A 14,416-nucleotide genomic window follows, 5' to 3' on the forward strand; every position below is an offset into this window, starting at 1 on the left:
TTTTTTTAAGATTTTATTTATTTATTTGACAGAGAGTGATCACAAGTAGACAGAGAGGCAGGCAGAGAGAGAGAGGGAAGCAGGCTCCCTGCTGAGCAGAGAGCCCGATGGGGGACTAGACCCCAGGACCCTGAAATCACGACCTGAGCTGAAGGCAGCGGCTTAACCCACTGAGCTACCCAGGTGCACAATAAATAAAATCTTAAAAAAAAAAAAAAAAAAAAAGAAAGAAAAGAAGAAATAGAAAAATCCACCGTGGAATTCATATGGAATCTCAAGATACTCCAAAATAGCCAAAACAATCTTGAAAAAGAACAAAACTGGAGGGCTCACACTTACTGATTTCAAAATTTACTCCAATGATAAGTAATCAAAGCAGTGTGATGCTCATATAAAGGCAGACTTTTATAAACCAATAGAATAGAATAGTGAGTCCAGAAATAAACCCTAGTATATATGGTCAAGTGATTTTTGACAAACGTACCAAGATTATTCATTGGGGAAAGCATAAATGGTGCTGGAAATACTGGAAATCCACATGCAAAAGAATGATGTTGTATCCTTACCTAATATCATATACAGAAATTAACTCAAAATGAATCTATGACCTATATATAAGGCCTTAAACAATATAACTCCTAAAAGAAACATAAGACAAATCTTCACCCTTTAGGTTTAACAGTAATCTGTCAGGATGTGATACCAAAGGCATAAGTAACAAAAGAAAAAAAAAATAAAGGAATCAGACTTCATGAAAATTTAGAAAAATTTTGTACATCAAAAAACACTATCCACAGAATAAAAAGATAACCCACAGAATGGAAGAAAATTTTTGGCAGAGGTATACATGATAAGGGATTAATATCCAAAATGTATAGAACTCCTAAAACTCAACAACAACAAAGCAACCCAATTCAAAAATAGGGTAAGGGGGTAGGCTCAATCAGTTGGGCATCTGACTCTTGGTTTTGACTCAGGTCTCATGTGTTGTGAGATCAAATCCTATGTCAGGCGCCATGCTCAGCAGGGAGTCCACTTGAAGATTCTTTCCCTCTGCCTCTTCCCCACTCTCTCTCTCTTAAATGAATAAATAAATTTTTAAAAACATTTTTAAGGGGCACCTGGGTGCCTCAGTGGGTTAAAGCCTCTGCCTTTGGCTCAGGTCATGATCTCAGGGTCCTGGGATCGAGCCCCATGTCTGGCTCTCTGCTCTGCGGAGAGCCTGTTTCCTCCTCTCTCTCTGCCTGCCCCTCTGTCTACTTGTGATCTCTATCTGTCAAATAAATAAATAAAATCTTTTAAAAAACATTCTTAAAAATAGAGCACAGGTCTTGAGTAGACATTTCTACAAAGAAGATATGTGAATGGTCAGTAAGCACAGGAAAAGATGTTCAATAGCAATACTGGTCTTCCTCAAGAAGGAAGAAAATCTCAAATTCACAACCTAAACTTACACCTAAAGAAGCTGGGAAAGGAACAGCAAACAGCCTAAATCCAACAGGAAAAGGAAAATAATAAAGATTAGAGCAGAAATAAATGATATAGAAATTTTTAAAAACCCAAATCAACAAAACTAGGAGTTGGTTCTTTAAAAGAATTAACAACATTTACAACCCCCCAGCCAGACTTACCAAAAAGAAAAGAAAAAGGACCCAAATAAATAAAACCATAAATGAAAAAGACAGATCAGAACCAACATCATAGAAATACAAACAATTATAAGAGAATATTATAAGCAATTATATACCAACATATAAGGCAATCTGGAAGAAATGAATAAATTCCCAGAAACATATAAACTACCAAATCTGAAACAGTAAGAAATAGAAAGTCTGAACAGACCCAAAACAAGCAAAGAAATGGAATTAGGAATCAAAAATCTCCCAACAAATAAGGGTTCAGGGTCAGATGGCTTCCCAGGGGAATTCTACAAAACATTTATTTTTAAAAAAGGTTTTATTTATTTATTTATTTATTTGAGGGAGACAGGAAGAGGGAGAGAGCAACAACCAGAAAGACTCTACCAAAAAATTGCTAGAGCTGATACAGGAATTCAGCAAAGTTGCAAGATATAAAATCAACACACTGAAGTCTGTTGCATTCCTTACACCAATAATGAAGTATCAGAAAGAGAAATCAAGGAATCAGTTCCGTTTACAATTGCATCAAAAACCATAAGATATCTTTGGAAAAAACTTAACCAGAGAGGTAGAAGATCTGTACTCTGAAAACTATAGAACATTAATGAGACAAAATGAGGAAAACCCAAAGAAATGGAAAAAACATTCCATGTTCATGGATTGGAAGAACAAATATTGTTAAAATGTCTATACCACCAGGGCGCCTGGGTGGCTCAGTGAGTTAAAGCCTCTGCCTGTGGCTCAGGTCATGATCCGAAGGTCCTGGGATCGAGCCCTGCATCGAGCTCTGCTCAGCAGGGAGCCTGCTTCCCCCTCTCTCTCTCTGCCTGCCTCTCTGCCTAATTGTGATTCTGTCAAATAAATAAATAAAATCTTTTAAAAAAAATGTCTATACTACCCAAAGCAATCTGCACATTCAGCGCAATCCCTATCAAACTACCACCAACAGGAGGTGGATGGAGGGATGAGGTAACTGAGTGATGGGCATTAAGGAGGCCCCTTGATGTAGTGAGCACTGGGTATTATATGAAACTGATAAATCACTAAATTAGCTCTGAAACTGATAATACACTATATGTTAATTACATTGAATTAAAAGGGATGCCTGAGTGGCTCTGTCAGTTGAGCGTCCACCTTCAGCTCAGGTCATAATCCCAGGGTCCTGGGATCAAATGCTGCGTCAGGCTCCTGCTCAGTGGGGGATGTGCTTCTTCCTCTCCCTCTCCCCTCCAGTCATGCTCTCTCTCTCTCTCACAAAGTAAATTAGTAAAACTTTTTTAAAAAATCAAATAATAATTTAAAAAAAATTACCACAGCATTTTTCACAGAGCTGGAACAAACAATCCTAAATTTGTATGGAATCAGAAAAGACCCCAAATAGCTGAAGTAATGTTGAAAAAGAAAACCAAAGCTGGAGAAACCACAATTCTGGAGTTCAAGCTGTATTACAAAGCTGTCATCATCAAGACAGTATGGTGCTGGCACAAAAATAGACACATAGATCAATGGAACAGAATAGAGAGCCTAGAAATGTACCTTCAAATCTATGGTCAACAAACCTTTGACAAAGCAGGAAACAATATCCAACTTAAAAAAAAGAAGAAGAAGAAAAAAGAAAGTCTCTTCAACAAATGGTGTTGGGAAAACTGGACAGCCACATGTAGAAGAATGAAACTGGACCACATCTTATACCATACATATAAAAAAAAATTGAAATGGGTGAAAGATCTAAATGTGAGACAGGAATCCATCAGAATCCTAGAGGAGAACACAGACAGCAACCTCTTTGACCTCAGGTACAGAAACTTACTAGAGATGTCTCCAGAGACAAGAAAAACAAAAGCAAAAATGAATTATTGGGACTTCATCAAGATAAAAAGCTTTCCTTTTACATAACAAAAGGAAACAATCAACAAATCAGCATTCTTTACTCACAAACAACCTAAGTGTCTCTGTAGAAGATCTTAAAGATTCTATGGAAGGACTAGTAGGATTAGTAAGTAAGTGCATTTGACAAGGTTATAGGATGCAAGGTCAATGTAAGAAACCAGGGGCACCTGGAAGGCTCAGTGGGTTGGGCCTCTGCCTTTGGCTGAGGTCATGATCTCAGGGTCCTGGGATTGAGCTCCACATCAGGCTCCTTGCTCAGCCGGGAGCCTCCTTCTCCCTCTCTCTCTGCCTACCTTTCTTCCTACTTGTGATCTCTCGCTCGCTCACTCTCTGGCAAATAAATAAATAAATAAATAAATCCTTTAAAAAAATGTAAGAAACCAACTTAATTTCTGTATGCTGGCAACAATTAAAAATTGGTATTTAAAAAACAATACCACTTATATTATAATACCATAGAAAATACGAAATATGTAGAATCAAATTTGACAAAATAAGCAGGATCTGTACACTGAAAATTATACAACATTGCTGAGAAAATTGCAATTGAAGAAGACCTAAATAAATGTTCTTGGATTAAATTTGTTTAATCAGATTCTCCTCAGATTAATCTATAGATTAGATTATAGATTCAATCCAACTCAAAGTCCCAGCAAGTTTTTTGTTTAGAAATTGACACACTGATTCTAAATTGTATATGTAATATAAAGCATCTTTGTTAGCCAAAACAACTTTGAAAAAGAAGAAAAGTTTGGAGGTCTTACACTGTCTGATTTTAAGACTTTTTCTAAGGCTACAGTAATTAGGAGAGTGTGATATTTGTGTAAAATAGACATCTGCACCATGAGAACACCACTGAAACATGTAACAGTTGGAATGGAGTAGAAATTCTAGAAATATATCCACATATACAGGGTCAATGGATTTTCTACAGATGTGTCAAGGCAATTCAATGTGGAAAGGATGATCTTTTCAACAAATGCTCTTTTCTGGAGCAATTGGATGGCCATTTGCCAAACAAATAAACAAAAATGAACCTCTGTCCTGAGCTCACACCATGTGCAAAGACTAATTTAGAATATAGACTTGAATATAACAACTGAAACTAGAATATCTGGAAGAAAATATAGGAGAAATGTTAATGAATTTGGGTTCGACAGAGGTTTTTTAAATTAAAAGAAATTATAAAAAAAAATTTATGAGGGGCTCTTGCATGGCTCAGGTAATGGTCTCAGGGTCCTGGTATCAAGTCCCGCATCAGGCTCCCTGCTCTGCATTGGAGGGAGTCTGCTTCTCTGACCCACTCCCCCTGCTGGTGCTTGTTCTTACTCTCTCTCTCTCAAATAAATAAATAAAATCTTTAAAAAAAAAATTGATAAATTGCGGGCACCTGGGTGGCTCAGGTTATGATCCCAGAGTCTTGGGATCAAGCCCTGCATCGTGCTCTCTGCTTACTGGGGAGTCTACTTCCTCCTCCCCCTCTGCCTGCCTCTCTGCCTACTTGTGTTCTCTCTCTCTGTCAAATAAATAAATAAATCTTTTTAAAAAATTGATGAATTGGACTTCATTAATTCCAAAAACTTTTGCTCTTTAGAAGACACCATTAAGCAAATGAATGCACCAGCGACATTTGTGAGAAAATATTCAATATTCAACATATCTGACAAAGTCATCTAAAATATATAAAGCAATCTTACAATTCAGTAATAAGAAAACCCAATAAAATAATGAGCAGATTTGAAAAGACACTTCACCAAAGAAGTTATACAGAAAAGATGCTCAAAATCATCAGTCACATGAGAATATGCAAATTGGAGGCACAGTGAGATACTTTCACATAGCCACTAGAATGGCGTAAAAGGGACTGACAGTACTACATGTGAGGATGTGGAACAACGGTTACTCATGCACTGCTGGTAGAAGTGCAAAATGGCACAACAATTTTAGAAACTTTTTGACAGTTTCTTAAAAAATATACACCTACCATTTGACTCAGCCAAGTGAAATGAAGGTGTATGTTCAAAGATTTCTGCATAAGTACTCATTGTGGCTTTTATTTGTAGTAGCCAGAAGTTGGAAACAACCATCAGGAAATGAATAAGCAAACTGTGATATAGCCCTATGATGGATACATGCAACCTCATGTATCAGGACAGTTATGCTGAGTAGAAGAAGTGAAACACAGAAGAATAGAAATTGTATGATTTCATTGATACAAAATACATGTAAACCAAAATAAAGTTATTGAGATAAATAGTGGTTGCCTGGGAACTGCGAGGGGGGGAATGAGATGGATTACAAAAGGGCACAGGAATATCTTGAGAGTGATGGTTATGTTCATTTTATTCACTATGATAATGGCTTCATGGTGTATGCTTATGTCAGAACTCACCAAATTATATACTTTATTTTTTTAAAGATGTTATTTATTTGACAGACAGGGACAAGTAGGCAGAGCAGCAGGCAGAGGAAGAGGGAGAAGCAGGCTCTCTGCTGAGCAAGATCCCAGGATCATGACCTGAACCAAAGGCAGCTTCTCAGCCAACTGAGCCACCTAGGTGCCCCTTATTATTTTTTTAATTAAACTCTACCCTCAGTGTAGGGATCCAACTCACGACCCTGAGATCAGGAATCACATGCTGTACTGACTGAGCCAACTAGGTACCCCTCAAATTATGCATTTAAAATGTGCAGTTTATTGCACATCAATTATACCTAAGAAAATCTATTCTGAAAATTTTAATTAACTCTAGCCAAACTTCCCTCTTTGTAGGTTATGTCAAATCACACTCCCATTGGTAGCATGTGAGAGTCTTATTCTGTCCGTCTTTAACCCAGCTTATCATTCAAATGTTTGATCTTTGCAAATTGGGCAGGTGAGAAATGCATTAATGATATTTTAATTTTCATTTCTTTGTGAATGAAGATAGCATGTTTTCATATTCTTAAGAGCTCTAGGTATGTTCTTTTCTATGTGTTATCTATTAATGTTTTTTTACCTTTATTATTGTGATGTTAGTCATTTTTTTTTCTTTTCTTTTCCCTTCTTTTCCTAACAGATTTTATTTATTTGACAGAGAGAGAGAGAGCACACAAGCAGGGGGAAACGGCAGGCAGAGGGAGAGGGAGAATGAGAGGGAGAAGCAGGCTTCCCTGCAGAGCAAGGAGCCTGATGTGTGGCTCCATCCCAGAACCCTGGGATCATGACCTTAGCCAAAGGCAGTCGCTTAAGCAACAACTGAGCCTCCCAGGCACCCTAGTCATTTTCTTATTTATTTCAGGAAAAATACGTATTAAGAAAATAAGCTGTTTTTACTTTGAGCTGCACAGATTTGTATCCCAGTTTGCTATTTGTATTTTGATGTCATTCATCATCTTTTTGTCATGCAGATTTCTTAATTCAGGCAATTTTTTTTTTTAACTTTTTATTTTTTATAAACATATATTTTTATCCCCAGGGGTACAGGTCTGTGAATCACCAGGTTTACACACTTCACAGCACTCACCAAAGCACAATTTTTTTTATCTTTGGGTTTCTTGTTTTTGTTTTATATTGTTTTATTTTATTATCATTCTTAGAAATATCTTCCCTATCCAGAGGCTATGCTTCCTAAAGGTTTTTTATTTTTTTTAATAGTTTTATGGTTTCTTGTTTACGTTTAATTTTTCATCCAATTGGAATCTATCCTGGTATAAGATAGGAAGTATGGAACTAAATTTATTCTTTTCCAGATAGCTACCCACTTTCCCCAACACAGTTATTGGAAAATTCTTTTTCCTCCCATTGACTTAAAATATCATCTTTGTCATCTATTAAATTTCCATGTGTTTAAGGATCTATTGCTGGACCATCTATTTTGTTTCACTGATATGTTATTGCAATTTTATAAAATACTTTAATATCTAACAGGTCTAGTCTATCACTATTACTTTCTTTTTCCATTTGTTTATCTAATTAAGAGAAACCCAGAAAAACATTGTTTTTAAATATTATTTTCAAATATGTGTTTTGTAATATGTTCTGCAGTGTAATTATTTAAATGTATACTGGAAATGACTGAGTTGGGAAAGAACTACTCTTTTTTTAAAATAGCTGATTTTGGGGGCGCCTGGGTGGCTCAGTGGGTTAAGCCGCTGCCTTCGGCTCAGGTCATGATCTCAGGGTCCTGGGATCGAGTCCGCATCGGGCTCTCTGCTCAGTGGGGAGCCTGCTTCCTCCTCTCTCTCTGCCTGCCTCTCTGCCTACTTGTGAGCTCTCTCTGTCAAATAAATAAATAAAATCTTAAAAAAAAATTAAAAAAATAAAATAGCTGATTTTTAAAAATAATAATAAAATAAAATACCTGATTTACATTGGTAAAATTATAGACTAATTTTTTTTATATTTTTAAAAGATTTTATTTATTTATTTGACAGACAGAAATCACAAGTAGGCAGAGAGGCAGGCAGAGAGAGAGGGAAGCAGACTCCCTGCTGAGCAGAGAGCCTGACACAGGGCTTGATCCCAGGACACTGAGATCATGACCTGTGCCGAAAGGCAGAGGCTTTAGCCCACTGAGCCACCCAGGCACCCCTAATTATTTTTTTAAAAGATTTTACTTTTAAGCTGTCCCAACATAGAGATCAGATTTATAACTCTGTGATCAAGAGTCACAGACTCTACCCCCTGAGCCAGCCAGGTGCTGTCAGGCTACTTACTTCTAAAATATCTCAAAGACTTATAATTCATATAAAACTGGATTTTATTTACTTGCAATTTTTTAAGATAAAGCTTTTGAAATTTTCTATCAGTTGTCTCATTTCCTTAATATTGCTGTAAAGCAGAATAAAAGACTAGAATAATTTATTTCAAATTATCAGCTTATTTTAGGGCTAATTTACACACTATGATACTGCTAATTATAAAATTTTGGACAAGACACTTCTGTGGCCCTGCGTTTCCTCTTGTATCAAATGAGGGGTATTAGAAGTTTCAACATGCTAAGAACAAAGAGAAACTAAGAACTTTGATGTGCTTATTACTGCTGTTCTCTCCAAATCTCAGATTTGTATCTATATAACAAAGGCATTGTATTTAAATTATCTTGTATATCTCCAATTTTTCAATGCTCTAGGATAAGCAATTTCTTGTCTACTCCGAAGTCAATTCTAGGAAGTATGTTTGATTGTTCATTTTATTTTTTATTTTCCCTTACATTATATTTTTCCCTCTTGGACAGCCTCTTTTAGCATTCTTTGAATGGAATGAAGAACTGCAACAACCCCATTTGACTAACAGAAAGTTTGGATCATATCACCTGGAAGATTCTGAAGATTCTGAAGATTTTGAAGATAGTTCCCAACTATCAGAAAAACCTTTAACATTCAATTTTGAATGTGAAGATGTGGAAAAGCCATTGGATTTAAGTCAGATGGATTCATTTAAACAACCGCTGTGTAGAGATACTCCTATCCCCAAACTGGTTAGTTGCAGCATTTCTGCTGCCCATGGTTCAGCCCTTTTGGGAGATGAGCCCTTTGAAGTTGCTTGTTCCCTCCATCATCCCCACTTACATCCTAAGATATTTTCTAGGAGTCTCAAAGAGTTTGGTCCATCTAAGTATGACCAAGACCATTTGAGTCAAGCTAACCATTTGAGTGACATTACCCCTGCGTCACATACCCCTTACAGACTGCCTACCCCACGTCTTAAATCCTTTGGTTTTTGTGCTCGTGAAGGTGTCTCATTTAACACCAGTGATGCTAATCTACCTGAAACTTACCAAGGCCATAAGAACGACAATTCTGCTAACATTTTCTCTGAGTTGGACTCTCCTCCGCAGCCGAATATTCATTTGCCTCCTCGTAGACTTAATTCTGCTGGTCCATCCAGAGGGTTTGCAGTTCATTCCCTTTCTTGTTCTCCTCTTTATTTTCAAAATTCTGCAGTTCCTTTCAGCACCAGTTACAAGCCACCAGCAGATCTGTTTGCTAACACTGAACTGGAGGCTTCTTTCTGTACAGCTCTTTCTGCTGGAACTTCATTATCTCCTTCAAGTAATGGAAGTTTTTCTGAAACAGAAAATAATGGAACACCAGAATTTCTGGCAAATTATTTTCTTCAAGAAGTGACAATATCTGAAAAAAAAAAAGAAAAGAAAAAGAAACAAGAAGTGATAATATCTGATATAACAAGAAGTGATTTTATTGCAAGCTTCCAAGCACAAAAAGATGAACAGAGCTGGATGAATATTGTGCCTTGGACTGAGCTCTTCAGTCTACAAACTGAGGTATTAGTCTTATTTTCCCTTAGGTCTATAGTTAATTAGCTTCATAGTTCAGAACAGAGCTACTCAAAGTAGCTGCTCGTTTAAATACTTACCAGTGCATTAGTGAGGAAAGTGACTCGTGGAAGAATGTAAATCAACACACTGCTTCCTTCATTGAGAAAATCTTGCTTAAAAAAAGTCATTGAACAATATAGTGTGCTTAATGATGGTATTTATCTATTTTTAATTGTTAGGCCAAAATGTCATGCAAGTGAATGTTAATATTCCTCAGCTGAAAATTAGCATCCCTGAGTGGGTCATGGGGTAACACCTCGATTTGCTAGGTTCTAGAACAGATAGATGAATTACAATCATGTAAACTTCCCTTGTGAAGTAAAGAACAAGTGTTGTAAGTATACTCTGATTGTTTTAACATATGGTCTTGGGAATATTACTCAACATGTTAGACTGTGTTAGAGCTTATCATTCCATTTGTGAAGCTAGTAAACACTCAATAAATATAGTTCCTGCACTGGTACTAAGACCCAGTCACACATGTATAATTATGTGTTTTAATGTAAACACATAATTTATTTTAGTAGTTTAGTGAAGCAGAAAAGCAACTTGATTTAGTGTGAGACTAAATTTGAGCCTTAGTCTTACTTCTTTGTGATTTAAGGCAAGTCAAAACCTTTCTGAGTCTTCGTTTCTTCACCCATATACTGGGGGTAATAATGGTGTCTGCCTCTTAGAGTGGCTTTAAGGTTTAAACGAGATAATAACAGCTGTCAGCTTTTTTTTTTTTTTTTTAACCTGAAAGAACGTACGTGAAAACAGTGTTGGAAACAGTATAGCAGATACTGCCATTTATGAGTCCTGGAGCCAGATTGTCGGGGCTTAAATTGTGCTTCTGCTGCTTATTAGCTGTGTGACTTTGAACAAGTTGCTTAACTTCTCTGTGCCTCAGTATTCTCATCTGAAAAGTAGTTCTCATCTGCAAAAGGTATAGTAATAGCCTCCACACGAGTGGCTAAACAGATAAAAAAAAAAAAAAAAAAAAACCTGGCACCTAGAACTAGTTCATCACTAGTTAGCATGTGTTAAGTGTTAGCATATGCTAACATGCTGTTATTTTTTTTTCAAATTATTGCTGTCGAGTCTGTGCATCTGCCTATGACCTCACCCTTCTTTCTGCTCCCTGTATTAGTGCCCCTGAGACCTGGAGTTGATCTACTTCAAGTTCAAGATCCCCATGTTCAGGTTTACAACTACCTCATAATATGTAAGAAACATCAGCCCTAAAAGTTAGCTGAGGTGGGCAGAGGACAGTGAGAATAAGTAAGATAGTTTTAAAGTGCATATTCACCATAACAATTTTATATTTAGTTAAAAAAATGTCATTTTCACACTTCAGACATCATAAAGGCACATTTTTAATGTTGATCAAAAGGAAACATGCTACTTAAAAGTTTGAGAAACATCACAATTACATTTTCAGTGTAATTTTTCTGAAATGCCTGTAGCTTATTGCACTGCCCCAAACTACCTGTTCTGCTGAGGTGCTAGCTCAGCACATCTTCTTTCTCCAATCATGTCACCTTCAATGAAGTCTCACTTTCCCTACAGCCTTTTATTTGCATTTACATATTTCAGCCAAATCCTGTCCTTTTGCACTTGGCATTTTAATTAAAGTTTCCTTACCATGAAAAAGAAAAGTTTGAGAAACATCAGTTCAAAGCATTACTAGAAGACAAAAATGTGTAACACCATTTTTTAAAATCCTTACACATGAGCAGCTTTCCATACTTTTTTTTAAAAGATTTTTATTTATTTATTTGACAGAGAGATCACAAGTAGGAAGAGAGACAGGTAGAGAGAGAGGGTAGGTAGGCTCCACGCCAAGCAGAGAGTGGATGTGGGACTCCATCCCAGGACTCTGGGATGATGATCTGAGTCGAAGGCAGAGGCTTAACCCATGAGCCACCCAGGTGCCCCGCTTTCCAGATTTTTTTTTAAGATTTTATTTATTTATTTGACAGAGATTACAGGTAGGCAGAGAAGCGGGCAGAGAAAGAGGAAGGGATGCAGGCTCCCTGCTGAGCAGAGAACTGGATGCAGGGCTCGTTCTGAGGACCCCAGTCGAAGGCAGAGGCTTTAATCCACTGAGCCACCCAGGTGCCCCTCCAGATTTTTATAAGTGCCACCTGGTACATAACATCCATAGTATTTTTGAGATTCCCAACAATACTGTGTCACTAGTATACGAAGAATTTCAATTTTAAGAATAATAAAAATAGGGGCACCTCGGTAGCTCAGTGGGTTAAAGCCTCTGCTTTCGTTCGGATCATGATCCCAGGGACCCAGGATCAAGCCCCACATCGGGCTCTCTGCTCAGCAGGGAGCCTGCTTCCTCCTCCCTCTCCCTGCCTCTCTGCCTACTTGTGATCTCTATCAGTCAAATAAATAAATAAAACATTTTTTAAAAAAGAATAATAAAAATAGTAATTAAAAATTTTTGATAATAAAAATTTTAGAAATGTCTTAAACTGAATTGAAATAATTGGAAACATATTATTTATTATATTACATTCTTATGTATGTGAATCAATTTTAGTACTGTGGCTTAAATTTGTTTTTTATTTCATAGGATGGCTTCTGGAAACTTACACCAGAACTGGGATTTATATTAAACCTTAATACAATTATTTTAAACAGCTTTCTTGAACAAAAAGGCATTCGCTCTCTGGGTAAGTCACCATTTTTCTATTAATTAAATGGCACACTCTTAATTATTTAAATTTTGTTATAAACTAGTGTACTACTATGATAATTATGTAAGTTACACATGAGTGGAATTATGTTTGTTAACCATCAAAGAAAACAGAGGACTAGTTTCTATGCATATCTTCACCTCTGATTAGGCTTTGTGTAATTAGTTAGCATAAGTAGCAGTAACTTCTGTTTTAAAAAATACAAAATTTCAGTAGCTTAAAGTAAAGATTATTTTCTTGCCCATATCACAGTCAAATAGTGGTCAGCAGGAAATTCCACTCCAGGTTGTCATTTACAGACCCAGGCTCCTTCCATATTATGGCTCTACCATTATCAAAAGTGTCTTTAAAATTACTCTGGTAAAAAGAAAAGAAGAAAATTGCTCTGGCATCACCCACCTGGTAGATAGGAGAAAGAGAAAATGTGGCAGAATCGAGTCACAGAACTCCACCTAGATACAAGAAGGCTGGGAAATTTACTTTAGCTTTGTGTTAAGGAAAAGAAAACAGCTTTTATAAGCATTTAGTCAGTCTCTGCCAGAGCAAGTTTGACCTCTGTGGACCTGTTTCTTGTCATAATACTGAAGGGAACAGATCAGCAATTGGTTTAAAGGTCAAATGCTAGCTCTAAGTTAAGAGATTTTTTTAAAATAAAATAAACATATTAAACAACTAGTCAGTATTCATTGAACAGCAAGGTCTAACTACCCTGACATTTCTGAGGAAATTGACAATTCTGAGGAAATGTCAGGGTTTTCATACTCAGGCTTATTCCATGGTTAGCAGATCTTTGTCTGTTTGACCTGCACCACACTAAGAAGAAATTATGAATATCTGCATAAGGAGAATTCTAGTTCCTGGAATGATAAAGGGGATAGTATCAGACTAACTCTCCTACCAAAAACACTTTTTAACCCCAGACAAAATATTTTAAAACCACTCTTTTAAGGCCTAGAATACAATAAAAAGCAGACAGAAACCAAAGGGTACAAAATCCCTGAAAAGAGGAAAAAAATGAGGTGAGCTCCACATTTATCCAGCTGTTGTTTTACCCAAAAGTACTTCTCAGTTCATGAGGCACAGGAGAGATTGAACTGAAACAGAAAGTCTTAACAGGATAATGATATTGGGGTCAGAGTTCAAGGCTGCCAGAGTGGCTGGAAATTAAGGGTGAAAATCCTAGAAAGGAGTGAGCCACGGAGCAGGGAGCTCTGAAATCTGCATACAAATTCCCTCATATCTTGGTTCTCCCTAACCCATATATACACACATATATTTACTTTAAGAAATCTAGAAAAAAGCAACAACTAGAAAGGAAACGTGTAGAGCAGAGATTTCAGCTGCTGCCAAGTGTTGGGGAGACAGAGTTTGGCATTTGAATTATAACAAATTAGAATTTATAAAAATCTCAAGTTTTCCACTAAAACCCAGACAGTATCAAAAGGACCATAAATCATGATCAAAGACTTCCACAGGATGAAGGTGAAATACAAAATAGGTTCACCCTAACAAAACCTAAAACAAAGCTTTCAAAGGATATACCAAAACAAAACTCAACACTTTTTGGAATAAGAGCGTATAATCCAGAGTCTCCACAATTTTCAATCTAGAATGAAAATTTAATAATATACAAAGAAGCAAGAAAATATGATTTAAAATCTAGGGGAAATGGCCTAAAGATGCTGACCTACAGATGCCCCTTGTGTTGAAATTAGCAGACAGGATTTAAAACTGCTATTAAAAATACAGTAAAGGGTGCCTGGGTGGCTCAGTGGGTTAAATCCCAGGGTTCTGGGATCGAGCCCCACATCAAGTTCTCTGCTCAGCAGGGAGTCTGCTTCCCTTCTTCTCTCTCTCTCTCTGCCTG

At 36.8% G+C, this 14,416-nt stretch overlaps 1 protein-coding gene across 1 annotated transcript in view; it reads left to right on the forward strand.

Moving 5' to 3' along the window:
* The window catches only part of PARP4 (poly(ADP-ribose) polymerase family member 4), a 130,885-nt gene that overhangs the window by 95,396 nt on the left and 21,073 nt on the right, over positions 1–14,416 (forward strand). The window contains 2 exon segments of the mRNA XM_082701631.1: positions 8,750–9,799; positions 12,426–12,525. Coding sequence (XP_082557757.1) covers positions 8,750–9,799; positions 12,426–12,525 — 1,150 coding nt within the window.

The sequence above is a fragment of the Mustela nivalis genome (genome assembly GCF_964662115.1).
Source record: "Mustela nivalis genome assembly, chromosome: 15".
In the NCBI taxonomy this organism is placed as follows: Eukaryota; Metazoa; Chordata; class Mammalia; order Carnivora; family Mustelidae; genus Mustela; species Mustela nivalis.